This window comes from Macaca nemestrina, chromosome 17 (genome assembly GCF_043159975.1).
Source record: "Macaca nemestrina isolate mMacNem1 chromosome 17, mMacNem.hap1, whole genome shotgun sequence".
Taxonomy (NCBI): domain Eukaryota; kingdom Metazoa; phylum Chordata; class Mammalia; order Primates; family Cercopithecidae; genus Macaca; species Macaca nemestrina.
In genome coordinates, this window is record NC_092141.1 from 44,213,130 (window position 1) to 44,231,774 (window position 18,645).

At 39.2% G+C, this 18,645-nt stretch overlaps 1 protein-coding gene across 5 annotated transcripts in view; it reads left to right on the forward strand.

Moving 5' to 3' along the window:
* LOC105485130 (adaptor related protein complex 2 subunit beta 1) overlaps positions 1-18,645 on the forward strand; it is a 136,878-nt gene that overhangs the window by 82,273 nt on the left and 35,960 nt on the right. For 4 of the 5 annotated variants that reach the window (XM_011747329.3, XM_011747331.3, XM_011747330.3 and 1 more), the window contains exons 15-18: positions 612-653; positions 1,513-1,659; positions 3,951-4,096; positions 12,484-12,613. In XM_011747329.3, the coding sequence (XP_011745631.1) occupies positions 612-653; positions 1,513-1,659; positions 3,951-4,096; positions 12,484-12,613 (465 nt within the window). The remainder of the gene's footprint in view (positions 1-611; positions 654-1,512; positions 1,660-3,950; positions 4,097-12,483; positions 12,614-18,645) is intronic. The other variant, XM_011747337.3, reaches the window with a different exon arrangement.

Here is an 18,645-nt window from a genome sequence, read left to right on the forward strand (position 1 = left end):
AGACAGTCCAAATATTTTCTTTTTTAGGAACATTCCAAACTCTAAAAATCACTTTTGTTCCACCTATAATTTTTGCAGCTTGAAATTGCAGCTCGATACTAATTTGGCTCTTACTTTTTCAGTGGGGCAGCAGGTTTTGTAAATTAAAACACATTAATTGTTTTGTTTTTTGGCTTTTTCTTTTCCAACACCTCCCCACCCCCTCCGTCCGCCCCCCACTATAAGTTTCCTTTTAAAGAAAAAATAAAGCATATTCAAAACTGTTGCCGCTTGGGTATAGAGCTTCTTAGAATATGCATACTCTTTAAATCTTGTTTGGGTTTGTGCCTGTGTACCCCAGTGGAAAGATTGGATCTGAAACATCCCTGAGATGTCCCAGCTCCATCTTCTTTCCAAGTTTTCTCCAAACTAATACACCATCACTACCACCACTTAGTTCCCCTAATACATATTTCTTTGTAATCTACAATTTTTTTAGGCTTTGGGAGACAAGTTGAATGGCATGTATTTCCAGCAACTTGGTAGAGCAATTTACAGATTCTATATGGGCATCTAGTATTTAGCTAAATGAACTCTACCTCTCTCTCCTCTCTCTCCTTTCTCTCTTTCAGCTTGGCAGTGACCTTGGCGGGGGCATTGGAGGAAGTCCGGCAGTAAGTGCCATCTGTTTTTTTCACCATGAGAAGCACTGCCCCCTGTTTGATGCGTTTCCTATGTACACATTATCCGACCAGCCACTGCTGCTATCTAGCATTGCACACCAAAACCTCTTTAACAGTATATGGGGAGTAGAAAATAGTACAGGGTTACTTGGAATTGTTGGGGTCATGCACCACGTGGTGTAGAGACATCTTGAAGGATTAATGTTCCAGTGCTTACAGAGATCTTTGTCTTTCTGATATTAAAGAGCTAAAGGAAATGGACCCTTCCATCTTGACTGGAGAATGCTTATTCCCTGGTGTCACCTAGAAAGAACTTGAGAGGGTCAGCTGGACTCAGAGTGAGACTCTCCTTATAAATGAGTTAGTTTCGGGGGTGTGAATGTCCATCTCCCAGAGGAGAGCTTCCTACTAGATATTATGTCAAAATGGGAAAGGAAATACTACTTTGCTGAACCCAGGTGGAAATGGAACTGCTGTTTAAGTTGGATACTTCTCCCTCTTTCTATAAAAACAAACTCCTCCTTTCTTAGGGTACCTGTAGGCCTTTTGCACAGAATCATGGAAGCTAAAATTGGAAACAAACACAAAATCTTGAATCACTGTGTTCCTGTATCCTACTGAGTACTCTCTTGATAAAGCTTTTACAGAATGAGTGTGTCTTATCAATGATGAAAAAATAACTGTCATGATTAAAAAGATGAAGAATATACTAATTTGACTCCTAAGAATATTGTAATTATGGTTTTTTTAATTGATTTATCAAAACTACTAAGATATGTAGCAATATTTTAAGGACTGTTAATCGGTTCTTCCCAATCTCCTCTCTCCCCCCCTTTTTTTTTTCCTGCAGGTGGGACAATCCTTCATCCCATCATCGGTGCCTGCAACCTTTGCTCCTTCACCTACACCTGCTGTTGTCAGCAGTGGACTGAATGACCTGTTTGAACTCTCCACAGGCATAGGCATGGCACCCGGTGGATATGTGGCTCCTAAGGCTGTAAGTAAAGAGTTAACATAGCAATACTTTCTTAATGGACAGGACCCAAATGGTTTCACTTTTAACATTTGTGTTACTTCTACTGGTAATAAATCAAAGGTTTGGGCCCTTGTTCTGGAGGACTTAAGAGGAAGATGAAAGGTGGCTTCAAACTTAGCAGTAGGAAGCACCATTAGCATCCTTGTTAAACTTTTTTATAATTAGACTTAAAATTAGAAATATTAATTATTTGAGTTTTGTTCCCGTGTTTAGAAATATTGTCTAGTTTGTCAATATTGAAGTCAATCTAGTGAAAATCTAGTGGTATGTAGTGCACCAGCAGGAGAAAAAAATACAGAGATGTCATTTCTCTTATTCCCTTTTCCCCATTGGTATTACATATGGATTCTAGAATGCCACTGCTCAGATTTGGTTTTCATGGATTTTAGTGTACCTTTTTAGAGTTCCGATTTAGGTTTGTGTCATTGGGGCTCTTCTTGTCTTGTCTTAACCTTACTTGATGTCACTCACAGTGAAATTCAAGAGGGGAGACTCCCAGTTAAGGAAGCTCATTTAAGCCCTTGGGAAAAGCACCATCCAGGCTAGGCCAGGCTTCATATAGTCTTGCCTTTCTGAGGACCAATTTGACTGGTTGCTTCCTGAATTCTCTGCTTACTAATCTGACTCCTTATGGGGGATCCCTGCTATAGAGATGTAGACCGGTTGTCCATTCCAGGAGTCATAACTGTGATAACTGAGTGTATATAGTTATTACAGTACATAGCAAAACCGAAGATATTCAAAATTGAGCCATAGTGTTTTGGCACACCTCAGTAGCTTTGTTGTAAGGTTTACTATATTGGATATTATCTTCAGACTTTTAATTATTAGTTATCTGATACACTCATTTACTAACATAAAAGTAATGTATACAAATTACCAATGTAAATAATATGAAAATGTAAGATGGAAAATTATCTCCCCCATCCCCCATTTCCCATGTATAGACACTGTTAACTTTCTTGTGTGTCCTTTCAAAAGAAAAAGATCATGCATATAGCTGTATATTTATATCCTTTGAACATTCTGTGTCAGTGGAATATACTCTTTTGCACCTTGGTTTTTTCTCTGCCATATTCTTTTGAATCCATGTATCTACTGAATTGATACACCATAATTTATTTAATCACTCCTCTGTTAATGAACATTTAGTTTATTCCCTGGTCCTCCCCACCACCTGCCACTCTTTTAGTGTGGCTGAGTATATTACCATGATTATTCCCCACCCACAGATCCTTTGGTATTCTGTCTTAGGTGGTCAGAACAGCTCATGACTCCTGATTTAAAAAAAATTTTTTTTTTGAGACGGAGTCTCGCTCTGTTGCCCAGGCTGGAGTGCAGTGGCGCCATCTCGGCTCACTGCAAGCTCCGCCTCCCGGGTTCATGCCATTCTCCTGCCTCAGCCTTCCCAGTAGCTGGGACTACAGGTGTCCGCCACCACGCCCGGCTAATTTCTTTTTGTATTTTTGTTATCCAGGATGGTCTTGATCTCCTGACCTCGTGATCCGCCTGCCTTGGCCTCCTAAAGTGCTGGGATTACAGGCATGAGCCACTACGCCCGGCCTTAAATTTTTTTATCTTTATTTTTTTTCATAGTATAGGCCAGATGTATCACAGGTTCCGGGACCAAGGGGTGTGTTATGATTTATTTAGATAGATAGAATAGGCATTCAGATTATATGAGCAATATCTGAGTATTTACTATTTACCACAAACTGTAGCAAGAGTTAAAAATGTATATAAGACATGGTCGATGCCTTTAAGGAAATTACCAATAATGGCTTTGGTTGGAAATGATGAAAAAAAATCTTCAAAGATTACAGGCACGCTATTTTCATTAGCAGATGCAGTTTGTTCCCTTTAAACCATTTTACCAAAACTAACAGAAAAATACATTATACTCATTGGAATTTTTCTTTTCCTCTTGGTAGCAGTACTCTTAAAAGCAGTAAAATAACCAAGCTGAACAAAAGATAGAGCAGAAGCCAGGGTCGTTTAAAGACTGGTTTTTAAAAATTATTATTATTTGCTTCTTAAATAATTGACAACGATCTCAAAATTCAGAAAATAAGACTCTATCCAGAGTCTTTTGCACTGGATTGATACTTATGGTATAAAATTTACTATAATTGCCTAAGGAAATGAATTTGTTCACTTAATTGTTAATCTTAATTTGTTCTTTATTTGTTAAAAAATATGTAGCATCAAGATAAATCTTGTCTGGTTCTATTGAGCTTTATTGTGTGTTTCAGGTCTGGCTACCTGCAGTAAAGGCTAAAGGCTTGGAGATTTCAGGAACATTTACTCACCGCCAAGGGCACATCTATATGGAAATGAACTTCACCAATAAAGCTCTGCAGCATATGACAGATTTTGCAATCCAGTTTAACAAGAATAGGTAAGAAATCTGAGTCCCTAGCTTGACGTTGAGACAACAGTTTGCCTTAGAACCAACAAGAGAACTTTCCATTTAGCACTGGTTAAAAACTCACATATTGGTCCGGGTGCAGTGGCTCATGCCTGTAATCTCAACATTTTGGGAGGCCGAGGTGGGCGGATCACCTGAGGTCAGGGGTTCAAAAGACCAGTCTGGCCAACATGGTGAAACCCCGTCTCTACTGAAAATACAAAAATGAGCTGAGCATGGTGGCGGGTATCTGTAATCCCAGCTACTGAGGAGGCTGAAGCAGGCGAATCCCTTGAACCCGGGTGGCCAAGGTTGCAGTGAGCCGAGATGGCGCCAGTGCACTCCAGCCCAGGTGACAGAGTGAGACTCCATCTCAAAAAGAACACCAAACCTCACATATTGGCAGATGCTGTATGTAGAGTGAGCCCTGGCTCTTGCACGTCTTTTCAGTTATCAGCCTCAACTCTGGAGGCGCTAGGGAGTTTGTTGGGAAATTCATCCAAATGCGATGAAGAAACCAGAACTTAATTTACTGTCTTGGATTCTAGGATTAGAACATTTTTGACAAATTTTTAACTGAAATCCATTTATTCAACAAATCATTGTTTAGCATTAGTATGAGTCAGACATTTCTAGGTACTAGGGGTAGAGTAGTGAATCAAACAAAGCTTCTGACTGAAAGTTCACATTTTGGTGGGAAAAGTTAGCATATTTGGTTGATGTAAGAAATATGGAAGTGTATATGCTGACCAAATAATCACATAAACCTTGACAACCTCCTTTTAGCAATCAATTCTCTGCCTTAATAAGGAAGAGAGCATGAAGAAGTAAAATGTTAATGCCTTATTCTTTTTGAAACATCAGTGGTTTTTATTCAGTTTTATGGTGCAGGAAACTGGCTGTTAGACCTTAATGGCATGTCCATTCATTTGTAAATACAGGATATTTAACCCTGCATATAAAAAGTAGTAATTGGACCCTTAAAGCAGATTTAATAAAGTTTGTCAATAACAATTTACATCAGTGACTGTCTGATTTATTTCTCATCATTTGGAAACAATTTTGTACTCTGGATTTGAGAGCTTGGCATGTTAAAAATCATTTAACTATCTGGAAAGTCTGTGTTTCTTTCTGTCAAGACTACCAATATTTCCAGCCACTTTTGAGGAGCTGGCCTTGTTAAAGGTCAAGGCTGTTGGGAAAATAAGTAAATAAATAGGCCAAGGCTGTTGGTGGAATCTGTTGTTGTAATAAAGGAAATCTGCAGATGCAGAGTCTGCATTCATCTCTAGCCTTTTTTTCCCCCCTTTTTTTTTTTTTGGAGATGGAGTCTCACTCCGTTGCCCAGGCTGGAGTGCAGTAGAGCAATCTCGGCAGCTCACTGCAACCTCTTTCGTTCTGTTCCATTGTTTTGTTTTTGTTTTTCTTCTTTGGGGTTTTCAATTATTCATTTATTGACTCTTTGTTTATTTTTATATACTGTTTTCTCTCTAATCGTTAAAAAAAACATCAAATTCTTGTATATCAGCAAATATCCAATTAGTGTCAGATTTTCACAGTAGTCTAATGTTTTTGTACTGTTTGCTTTGTCTGAACAGGGTCCCAGTAAGGTCCCATACATTGCAATTAGTTGATAAGTGCCTTAAGTCCCTTTAAATCTATAGGTTCCTCCTCCTTCTCTGTTTTGTTCCTTAAAATTTATCTCCTCCTCCCTCTCTGTTTTGTTCCTTAAAATTTATCTGTAGAAGAAATTAAGTCTTTTATGTGTGGAGTTTCCCACAATCTCAAATCTTGCTGATTCTGCTTGTAAATTGGAGGCAGATTATAGATTTATCAGATTTAGGCTCATATTCTGGTAGAAAGACTTCATAATTGGTGGTGATTGCAAATCCTGTTTCTCTTGTAGTTTTTTTTGTTTTTTGGTTTTTGGTTTTTTTTGCTTTTTCTCATTTCTATTCTGTTTCTTACCATGTTCACTATGGTGTCTGTTTCCTTGGTCTTTGTAAGTCAGTCTTTTTGTCACTATAATTGTACCTTTTCTATAATTTTTTTATAAATGAAATTACATAATATGGAATCTTGTGTGGTTTCTTTCGATTAGCATCATGCTTTTGAAATACATATATCAGCAGTTGATTTCCCTTTTGTTGTTAAATAATACTCCATTGATGAATATACAGTTTGTTGACGTGCTCACAAGTTGGGGGAGTTTGGTTGTTTTCAGTTTCATCTTTATGATAAAGTTGCCATGAACATTTGTGTACACATCTTTGGTTGGACATGTGTTTTTGATTTTCCTTGGTAAATAACTAGGAATGTTATTGCTAGGTTATATGGTAAGTTTGAGAATTCCAGCTGTTCCACATCCTCACCAATTTTAGCCATTCTTGTCGCTGTGTAGTAGTGTCTCATTTTAATTTGCATTTCCCTAATGACTACTAATTTTAAGCATTTTTTTTAAATAAGCATATTGGTCATTTTTATATCTTAAGTATCTGCTCAAATCTTTACTTTTTGTTGTTTTTTGGGAGAGAGAGAAGATTGTCTTACTGAGTTGTTAAAGTTCTTTGTATATTCTGGATACAAATCCTTTGTTGCAAATATTTTTTCACAGTCCATGGCTTGCCTTTTCTTAATAATTCTTCAAAAAAACAAAAGGGTGTTTTTGTTTGTTTGTTTGTTTGAGACAGAGCCTGGCTCTGTCATCCAGGCTAGAGTGCAGTGGCACAATCAAGGCCTACTATTGCTTCGAACTCCTGGGCTTAAGTGATTCTCCCACCTCAGCCTCCTGAGTAGCTAGGACTACACCTGTGCACTACCACACCCAGCTAATTTTTTTTATTTTTTGTAGAGATGGGGTCCCACTGTGTTGCCCCGGTTGGTCTCAATGGCCTGGGCTCAAGTAGTCATCCTGCCTTGGCCTCCCAAGGTACAGGAAATATAGGCATGAGCCATTGCACCCAGTTGAAAGTTTTCAATAAAGTCAGGTTCATCTGTTTTTTTTCTTTTTATGGCTTATGCTTTTTGTGTTCTAAGAAATCTTTGTTTAACCCTATGGTTACAAAGATTTTTTTGGCATGTTTTTAAATATAAGCCTTATAGTTTTTGTTCCTACATTTAGTTTTAAAATTCACTTTGAGATCATTTTTAAGTATGTTGTAAATCAAGAGTCAATGTAAAAATTTTTTCCATAATAGGTCTTGAAATCAGATGGCATACGTCCTGCAACTTTGTTTCTTTTCAAAACTTGTTTTAGGTGTTCTTGGTCTTCTACATTTCCCTGTAAATTTTAGAATCAGCTTGTCAGTTTCTACAAAAAAAAATGCTGAGATTTTTATTGGAATTGCAGTGAATATGTAGATCAATTTGGGGGAGAATTGACATCTAAGCAGTATTGAGTCTTCTAATCCATTAGCATAGTATATCTCTGTTTAGGTCTTTAATTTCTCTTTGCAATGTTTTATAATTTTTTATACACAAATCTTACACACCTTTTGTCAGATTTAAGTATTTCAGATTTTTGATGTTATAGTAAATAGTTGTTTTTTTTTTTTTTTTGAGACAGAGTTTTTCTCTTGTCACTCAGGCTGGAATGCAATGGCATGATCTCTGCCCACTGTAACCTCTGCCTCCTGGGTTCAAGCAGTTCTCCAGCCTCAGCCTCCTGAGTAGCTGGGATTAGAGGCACCCGTCACCATGCCCAGCTAATTTTTGTATATTTAGTAGAGACAGGGTTTCACCATATTGGCCAGGCTGATCTTGAACTCCTGACCTCAGGTGATCTGCCTGCCCTTGGCCTCCCAAAGTGCTGGGATTACAGGTGTGAGCCACTGGGCCCAGCAGTAAATAGTATTTTTAATTTTAATTTTTTATTGTTGCTAGTATATAGAAATATAATTGATTTTTATATATTGAGCTTGTCTCCTGCAACTTTGTTAAACTTACTTTTTCTTTCTAGTAGCCTTTTTGTAAATTCCTTATAGTTTTCCACATAAATAAATCATGTTATTTATAAAAAGAGACAGTTTTATCTTTTCCTATTCAATCTTATGCCTTTTATTTTTCCTTCTTGCCTGATTGTACTAACAGAACCTCCAGTAAATGTTGGGTGGGAGTGGTAAGAAAAGTGTTCTAATTCATGGGAGAAGCATTCAGTCTGTCATCATTAAGTGTAACGTTAGCCATAGGTTTTTTTGTGGAGCTTGAGGAAGTTTCATTCTGTTCCTGGTTTTCTGAGATTTATTATGAATGGGTATTAAATTTTGCCAGATGCCTCTTCTGCATTTACTAAAATGATTATGTGAACTTTTTTAGTCCATTAATATAATGGATTACATCAGTTGATTTTTCAAATGTTAAACCAACCTTGCATTCCTGGGATAAATCCTACTTGGTTAGGATGTGTTGTCTTTTTTTCTGTATTGATGGAGTTCATTGGCAAAAATTTTTTTACATCTGTGTTCATGATATATATAGTCTTCATTTCTGACATGATTTACTTGTTTTATTATTTCTTTCCTGAGTTAGATTGGCTCCCTTTACCTTTTCCTGTTGTCTGTCCCTCACTTTACATTATCTGGTCATCCCTTCCCCAGATGTGTTTTTTTTTTTTTTTTACTGTTGTGTGGTCTTCCTTGGTAGCTAGCACTGTTTTTTGTTTGTTTGTTTGTTTTGTTTTTTCAAGTATTTTTTTTTTGTCATTAAGGAAGTTGTACTGCTGTCTTTCCACTTTTTTATACTAGGGCTTTGAATAGTTGCTGTGTTTTTTACCATTTTGATACTCATATTTGAATGAGTTGCAATTTGCAGGAGTAGCTATTAGTAGATTTCTATAGAAAAGGAAGATAGGCAGGGTAGTTTTTTAGACTTTACTCCTCAAGAACGTTTCCTTCTTTGTTCTGGTGTAGCCACAGCTTCTTAGCCTCTCTGAATCTAACTTGATTCTAGAGGGCTGATCTTTGCCTTCAAGCCCTGTCTTCCAAGGTGTTTGTTTCCTCTTTAGAAGGTGGTGCTTCTTGAGCTCTTTCCTCTCCAGGGCTCCCTTGGTAGAAAGGGACTTGCTACCTTTTTTTTTTCTCCAACCGTATTCATATGTTGCTCCTGTTTGATCTTGGTCTATTCTGGGAATGGGGCTCTCTTCTGAGAATGGATATTTGTGGTCAGTCTCTGAGACCTGCTACTACTGCTGATTTCCTCTGAACTCCTTGTGCTTTCCAACTGTATCACCAGAGCATCTCACCAGTTCTGTGGGCTTTCTTTAACTAGTAGTTTTGGAGAAGGTGAAATTACAGCTTTATAGGGACTTTTTTCTCCCTCTTTGTTTCCTCTATTTCATTTCTCAGGTGAGCACTTGGAAGATTTGGAACTATGCTGCTGCCATGTTTCCCAGTATTGACTTAATGACAGAGTTTTGATGACTGTGAGAGCAAAATAAAAAGAATAAAATGGTTTTTTGCCTTATAACTATTATCCCTAAATGAGTGATATGAATTCTCAAGATGATTTCATTATTACAATTTGGTACTCTTAAGGTGTAGTTTAGGAAAAAGAAAATATTTCTTTAGCCACTCTAACTCTTGAAAGAGTATCTGTGTAAACTCTTTTTCTATTTTTATTTTTATTTTTATTTTTTTTGAGACAGAGTTTCGCTCTTGTTGCCCAGGCTGGAGTACAGTGGTGTGATCTTGGATCACTGCACCCTCCGCCTCCCAGGTTCCGAGTAGCTGGGATTACAGGCACCCACCACCATGCCTGACTAATTTTTTTTTGTATTTTTTGGTAGAGATAGGGTTTCACCATATTGGCCAGGCGGGTCTCGAACTCCTGACCTCAGGTGATCCACCCGCCTCGGCCTCCCAAAGTGCTGAGATTACAGTTGTGAGCCACTGCACCAGCTTGTATAAACTCTTTAGTTAATTTTATAAACGTCATAGTCCCATCTTCCATCCTGAGGCTATTTAGAATATAAATTCAATATAAATTTGTATCATTTTGTTTGTTATCTTCTAGGCCCACTTTTTTCTTTCTGCTCCATCTTTATAAAATTTTGTTTTCTTCTTTTTTTTCCCTACTCGAAACAGGGTCTTGCTCTTTTGCCCAGGCTGGAGTGCATGGTGCAGTTGAGGCTCACTGCAACTTCAACCTTCTGAGTTCTCAACCTCCTGGACTCAAGCGATCTTACCACCTCAGCCTCCTGAGTAACTGGGACCACAGGAACACACCACCACACTGGCCAATATTTGTAATTTTTTTCCGGAGACAGGGTTTCTCTATGTTGCCCAAGCTGGTCTTGAATTGCTGGGCTCAAGTGATCCGCCCGCCTGGCCTGGGTCTCCCAAAGTGTTGGGATTACAGGCGTGAGCTACCATGCCTAGCCTATAATTTTTTTCTTTTTTTCTTTTTTTTTAAGACAGAGTCTCGCTCTGTCGCCCAGGCTGGAGTGCAGTGGCACAATCTTGGCTCGCTGCAACCTCCACCTCACAGGTTCAAGCGATTCTCCTGCCTCAGCCTCCTGAGTAGCTAGGATTACAGGTGCCTACTACCCAGCTAATTTTTGTGGTATTTTTAGTAGAAATGTGGTTTCACCATGTTGGCCAGCCTGGTCTCGATCTCCTGGCCTTAAGTGATCTACCCACTGCCACCTCCCAAAGTGCTGGGATTACAATTGTGAGCCACTGTCCCCAGCCCTAGCCTATAAAATTTTATCCTTATGCTTCTCAGACCATCTGTCTTCCCACACATGTATTTGTTTTCTATTTAACTTCAGATTCAGGCTGAGTTTCCCATCTCTTTACCATTCTTGTATTATTAAACAAGTTTTCCTGGAGAAAACTGGTGGCTATACATTGCCTGCCTGAAGCTTAGAAAGTGGCCATGTTTGGCTCCACAACTTACCCTAACTATTTGGAATTTATAAGCCAGTCAATTCCATTTAGACTAGCTCTTTCCCAGTGATTGTGTCCTGTGTAAGTGAAAAAAAAAGGGAAAGTGAGAATTACCAGTAAATAATCCTCTGGACTTATCAGGCAGGTTATCAGGCCTGTAAAATAATTTATTGTACTTCTCTTTACAGAGTAGAAATTGGTTTTGGGGTTTTTTTGGTTTTGTTTCTTTAAAGACAGGGTCTCGCTCTGTCATCTAGGCTGGACTGCAGTGATGCAGTCACAATTCACTGCAACCTCTAATGCCCAGGATCAAGCAAGCGATTCTCCTCCCTCAGCCCCCAGAATAGCTAGGACTACAGGCATGTGCCACTATGCCTAGCTAATTTGTTTTCTTTTATTACTTTTTTTTGGTGGAGGGTGGGCAGTAAAGACAGGGTCTCATTGTATTAAGTGACCCTCCTGCCTCAGCCTCCCAAAGTGCTGGGATTACAGGCATGAGCCACCACACCTGGCCTCAGGAGAAAGAAATTCTTCTTTCTCCGAAGAATTATCTAAGGAAAGACTTATTAAAAATGTATTATCAAACCTGTCCCTTTAGTGACATTTTAAAGAGAAGAAACTTTCAGAGTCATAGCACTAGCAAAGCAGTTCTGCATTTATGGATATTTTCTTCCTCCAATCCATTTAATGGAAAACAGAAGTTATGATGTAACCAATGTTACAGCAAATTGGAATTGAGCACTTTGATTCCTGCTACGCCTTTTATTTAATTGTATTAAAAATTTTGTTTCCTTGCCTGTAATCCCAGCACTTTAGGAGGCCAAGATGACCAGATTGCTTGAGCTCAGGAGTTTGAGACCAACCTGGCCAATACGGTGAATCCCCATCTCTACTAAAAATACAAAAATTAGCATGGCATGATGGTGCATGCCTATAGTCCCAGCTACTTGGGGGACTCAGGTGTGAGGATCACTTAAACCTGGAAGGTGAGGGCTGTGGTGAGCTGAGATCACGCCACTTTGCTCCAGCATGGGTGACAGAATGAGACCTTATCTCAAAAAAAAAAAAAAAAAAAAAGTTTTCCTTTTAATGGAGCAAAATGCCATTAAAACTCAAAGATATGGCAAAATCCTGCCTCTTTTTTTTTTCTTTTTTGAGATGGAGTTTTGGTCTTACTGCCCAGGCTGGAGTACAATGACGCACTCTCGGTTCACTGCAACCTCTGCCTCCCAGGTTCAAGCGATTCTCCTGCCTCAGCCTCCCAAGTAGCTGGGATTACAGGCACCCGCCACCACGTCTGGCTAATGTTTTGTATTTTTAGTAGAGACGGGCTTTCACCATGTTGGCCAGGCTGATTTTGAACTCCTGACTGACCTCAGGTGATCCACCCACTTCAGCCTCCCAAAATGCTGGGATTACAGGCGTGAGCCACCACACCCAGCCTAAATCCTACCTCTTGATTAACCTCTGTGATTTATGTATCCCCTCTTCTAGCTTTGGTGTCATCCCCAGCACTCCTCTGGCCATCCATACACCACTGATGCCAAACCAGAGCATTGATGTCTCCCTGCCTCTCAATACTTTGGGCCCAGTCATGAAGATGGAACCTCTGAATAACCTCCAGGTCAGAGTTTTACTTCACTCAGGTGGTACAAGTTAATATCTTACCAATTATTATTATTATTATTATTTTTATTTTATTTTTTAAAGACAGAATCTCGCGCTGCTGCCCAGGCTGGAGTGCAGTGGCACGATCTCGGCTCACTGCAGTCTTCGCCGCCTGTGTTCAAGCGATGCTCCTGCCTCAGCCTCCCAAGTCGCTAGGATTACAGGCCCAAGCCACCACACCTGGCTAATTTCTGTATTTTTACTAGAGATGGGGTTTCACCATGTTGGCCAGGCTGGTCTCGAACTCCTGACCTCAAGTAATCTGCCCACATGGGCCTCCCAAAGTGCTGGGATTATAGGCGTGAGCCACTGTGCCCAGCCCAATTTTTCATTTACGTGTAAAAAAGTCCCTCTTTCTTCCTTAGGTTTGAGTTAGTCATGGAATAGGATTTGAGATAAATCTTTGTGGACGAGAGTTTTATGTTTTGTTGTTAAGAAAAACAAAAGTCATGCGTGACATAGATGTTCATTCTTTTACTCAACAAACATTTAGAAACTTTTTTCTTCTTATTTGTACACCTTTTTTCCTTAAGACTTTTACAGCAAAATTTGAATGTCATTCATATAAGAAGAGATTTATATGGAGGTTATCATTGAACACTGGACCACAAGACCCCATTAGCATGTATCTATGATAAGTATAACAGCATCTTAGAGGAATTTTATCTGGTATACAAGAGCCTCTTTATCTTGAAAATGTTGAATTTTTTAGAATGCTTGGGTATCAGCTTAGAATTTCATTCAGTTTTCACCTACCTTGAAGTTTCCTTTGAAATATAAACCTTCTGGGCTTCAGGCAGCATGAAGGCAGAGCAGTAAGCTCATAAGTCAGAGCTGTAGCAACCCTGGAGGTTGCTAGCGGTTATGGTTTTAATGTTCACAAGAACAGCAAGAAAGCCTTGGGCTACCCTGAAATGGGGAACTGTAATCGATCCCTGCATAAAGCAGAGACCCTGGAAGGGCAGCTCCCTCAAAGAAAGGAGAACTAGGAAAATGTTTTCGCCATCCCCCAAAAATGACAGGAAAGTTCTGAGCTGGGTTCTGGGTATAGCCCCTTATGAGAAATTCAAGGCCCAATCAATACCATAGATGAGTTATATAGTCCAAATTTACACTACTTACATAGATGTAGTAACCTCCAAATCAATACATTAATGTAAAATTGGCCCAGGACTGGTGAAACCTAGAGTCCTGTCAGAAGCAAATACCAAGTAGCCCTTTAACAACAGTTGTAAAATTTAGGGGCTTCAATACCCCCAACTGAAAAGAAAATCTCTACTGAAAGTGAGCTCACACTTTAACAGGAGAGAGAGAGAAAGATGCACTGTGAAGGATAGTCAAAAGACATTGCAAAGAGGAGGACTGGTACTGTCCCCACCCCCACTAAGAACTTAAGATAGAACAGTCTGAATGAGACTATGAAATATATTTAAAATGATGAAAGAAAAATGTCAGCTTTCCACTTTCCAGTCAAGACAGGTGGGATCCCATTGTTTAATCTTCTAGAAATACCAGTGTAAGATACTAGTACTGATGGTGAGACATCAAGAGTAAAGTATCTTGGAGTTAAAACTAAACATTCTTCAGTCATTTAAATACCAGCACAACAGGCCTGTTTGCCAGTTCACTAACTACCTTGTTGCCACAGTAGTTGACTGCCTTTTTTTCAGCAAAGGGAGTAACGATTGAGAGGGTAGACGAGTGAGTCACAATATAACTTGGCTCAGACAAGAAGAATAAAGCAAGGATTACTATGCAGATGGAATTGGCTGTTACTATGATGACAGTAATGTGTTAAGGGGCTTTTCCAGCACAGGATCCTGAAGAAACTTAACCCAAATCTACATCTGTTCCCTTTTCATTGAAATCTAACCTCCCATTGGCCACAGAGCCTCAAGCCTAATATTTGAGGACAGTCAGCATGCACGCAAGAATGCTTTACCTCATGAGTAGGAAAGAGAATTTGGGTCACAGAAACCAGGGCAAATTTTCTGCTCTTAAAATGAAAAGAAAAAAAGAAAAGAAACAGTAAACAAATTAATGAATGTCAGTTTACTTTCCTCTTGGCATTTCCGTTTGACTAACTCCTGAATAGGAATCCTCACAAGAGAAGTTGAATCTTAGGCCAACCCTGTCCTTAAAAGTATTGATATGATATTAGAACTAGTAAGTTTTAATTTTCATAAACCTGATATTATAAGAAGCAACCTTTAAATTTTTCCATCTATAGTTAACTACTGATTTTTCAAGTTTCCCCCTTGGATTCTCTTCTCTTGGGGATGTCATAATTGTGGCTATTTTCTCATTAATTGGCATTTCCCAATGGAGATGATAAACAAAACTTGAAAAGAGAAAAACTTTTTCCCCCTGTGAGCAGCTCTACTTAGTGTATGCTGGTGAGAGTTGAAACTAATGGCTAGCTTAGGGATATGTAGGGTACTTTAGATTTCAGCTTCCATTCTGCCTTTTTCCCCATATGAACAAGAAGAAAATCAAAACGTCATTCCAACAAGGTTAAACTATATAGATCCAGATAAAGCCAGATAAAGATTAATCTAGCTTTTATATATATTTGTATAATGTTTACATTCAAGAGCTCGTGGGAAAATTAGTATTTTTCTAGTACTACAGAGCATAAAATCAGGGGAAAAAAATGTTGGGGATTGAGGAAATGAAATTTTGAATTCCATGTGGGTTTTAGCTGTTTTGGCTAATTTAATACCAATGTGTAGAACAATTAAATCAAGCCCAGCTGCCAGAACTGTAGTATAAAACTTATTATAAAATCTTTTCATCAAAACACTCATTACTACTTATTGGCTTATAGACTATTTGAAACACTATTTAAAAGTTAAAAAGATACCATTCATTCTTTTTTTTCCTTTGAGACAGAGTTTCACTCTTGTCACCCAGGCTCGAATACAATGGCGCAATTTTGGCTCACTGCAACCTCTGCCTCCCAGATTCAAGCGATTCTCCTGCCTCAGCCTCTGAGTAGCTGGGATTACAGGCGCACACCACCACACCCAGCTAATTTTTGTATTTTTAGTAGAGACGGGTTTCGCCATGTTAGCCAGGCTGGTTTTGAACTCCTGATCGCTGGTGATCCACCTGCCTCTGCCTCCCAAAGTGCTGTGATTACAGGCGTGAGCCACCATGCCCTGCCCATTCATTCTTAATGTAAAATACATTATGCCTTAAATATAGGAATTAAATACCTAGTAGAGATTTGAACCTGGAAGAATTTTTCTGCTATACTGACATTGACTGTAAAAGCTTTTGTGAATCAACTTATGAACATTATACAAAGTAAAGTTAAGCTTGCTCCTACTGGGAGCCTTTCTTGAGTTTATTTATATCACATAATTATATTCCTTAAAAAGAGAATTGATTCTCTCTGCTTAAATAAAGCAAAAACCTTAGTAAGTGTCTAAATGTATTTCCTTTAAATGAGTTTTCTCTGACTCTGATGTCCCTGTTTCTCATTTCATGTGTTAGTTGTGCTTAGAAACATTTTCCCAATGAACTTCTTCAAACTTGACACCTGGCAAGTGACTGCTTTTTCAAATCAGTGTCTGTAAGGAGACAGTGGAATTATGATTTAACATGTGTTCATCTCCAGGGTCATGCTTATGGTCTTTATGTAGATGCTGCAGAGTTCCCACAGCTGCTTGGCCTCTGTTTTCACAGGGCCATAAACTCTTAGGAGAACATTGATAGCATCATTCTTTCAAGTTTTCAGGATGATAAAGGCACAGTTTAAAGAGCCAACTAATTCTACAGTTATTTAAGAAAAACCCAGTCCCCAGACTTTTCTCCCTAACAAGACTCCAATATCTCCTTCCACAAAGCCAATTTCATTCACCTCTTTTGATTCTTTCGATAATTACCTAAGTAACATGCTCATATTGGGACTCCTGGATTTTTCTTTATTTTTATTTTTTTAAGATAGGGTCTCACTCTGTCACCCAGGCTGATTGTGCAGTCATGGCTCACTGTAGCCTTCACCTCCTGGGCTCAAGCAATCCTCCCACCTCAGCCTCCCGAATAGCTGGGACCACAGGAGCACACCACCACACACAGCTAATATATATATATATATATTTGTGTGTATATATATATATATATATATATATTTTTTTTTTTTTTTTTTTTTTTTTTTGAGCTGGAGTCTCGCTCTGTCACCCGGGCTGGAGTGCAGTGGCTGGATCTCAGCTCACTGCAAGCTCTGCCTCCCGGATTTACACCATTCTCCTGCCTCAGCCTCCCAAGTTGCTGGGACTACAGGCGCCTGCCACCTCGCCCGGCTAGTTTTTTGTATTTTTTTTTTTTTTTTTTAGTAGAGACGGAGTTTCACCGTGTTAGCCAGGATGGTCTCGATCTCCTGACCTCGTGATCTGCCTGTCTCAGCCTCCCAAAGTGTGTATTTTTAAATTTTTTGTAGAGACAGGGTCTTTCCATGTTTCCTAGCCTGGTCTCAAATTCTGGGGTCAAGCAATCCTCCCATCTTGACCTCCCAAAGCGCTGGGATTACAGGTGCGAGCCACCACACCCAGCTGGATTTTTCTGTTGTAGGTATTCCTGTACATCTCTCCACTCACTGCCATCATCTGCATACTTTTCATGTTCCCATATTTTCTGATAGAACTATCTTAAAATTTACTTAAATCAGTGTTCAATGTTTACATCAATTTTTTTTTTCTTTTTTTTTTTTAGAGATAAAATCTTGCTTGGTCACCCGGGCTGAAGGGCAGTAGTACAATCATGGCTCATTGCAGCCTGAAACTCCTAGGCTCAAGCGATCCTCCTGCCTTAGGAGGATCTCAAGTAGCTGGGACTACAGGTGTGTGCCACCACACCTGGCTGATTTTTTATTTTTATGTAGAGATGGGGTCTCACTATGTTGCCCAGGCTGGTCTGAAATTCCTGGGCTCAAGTGATTCTCCTGCCTCAGCTTCCTAAAGTGCTGGAATTACAGGTATGAGCCACCACACCCTGCCCAGTGTTTACATTATTATGACTATATATACTCTTTGAAGCTGAGCCATGTATTAAAGTGATTTTTCCTCAGCAAAGCTTTTTGTAGATAATTGGAGTTAATACTCGTTTCTGTTGGTGTTTTTAACTATAATTTAATCCCAAATTCCATTGAGATCAGACCCTTCAAAGTATACTATCAGTTTCCCTCTCTTAAAGTCTCTTCTAGAATGATTTACTTGAATGCCTGGAACATAGCTATCTTCCTGGGACCTCCTTTCATCTTAACCCTGGGGATTCATTCCCGTCATCAGCTCTCTCATACTCAGGGTCTCCTATTACAGTGTCCTTTTCTTGGTTTACTCCTTCTTTTGATGAAACACATTTTCCAGTGGATTCCTGAGAATAGGTATGTAGACTATTCCATAGATTTGAGCCTTTACACGTTTTTAAATGTCTCTTTTAGTCTGTCTTCATACTTGTTTGACAGCTGCTGTATAAAATTCTAGGTTAGAAATCATTTTCCTCCTAATCAGAAGCCGTTCTAATTCTTGATCCTTGCCTTTGCCCTGTTTTTTTCTCAAGGAAAGCTTGTACTTTGTCCTCAGTGTTTCACATTTCACAATGATATGCCTCATTGTGACTCTGACTGTCTTTTCACCCATCATGCTGGGTACTCATTGGGTTCTTTAAAACTGGAAACTCATGTCCTTCAAGTCAAGGAATTTTTCTTTAACTTCTTTGCTGATGCTCTCCCCTTCATTTTCTCTATTTCTTATCAGAAGTGTTGCTATTTGGATATTGATTCTCCTGGACTGACTCTGTTTTCCCCTCCTGTTTTCCATCCCTGTTTCCTTTTGCTCTACTTTTTAAAACCTTGTTTATGGGGACATGCACAGTAGCTCACACGTGTAACTCCAGCACTTTGGGAGGCCAAGGAGGGCGATCACTTAAGGCCAGGAGTCCAAGACCAGCCTGGCCAACATGACGAAACCCCATCTCTACTAAGAA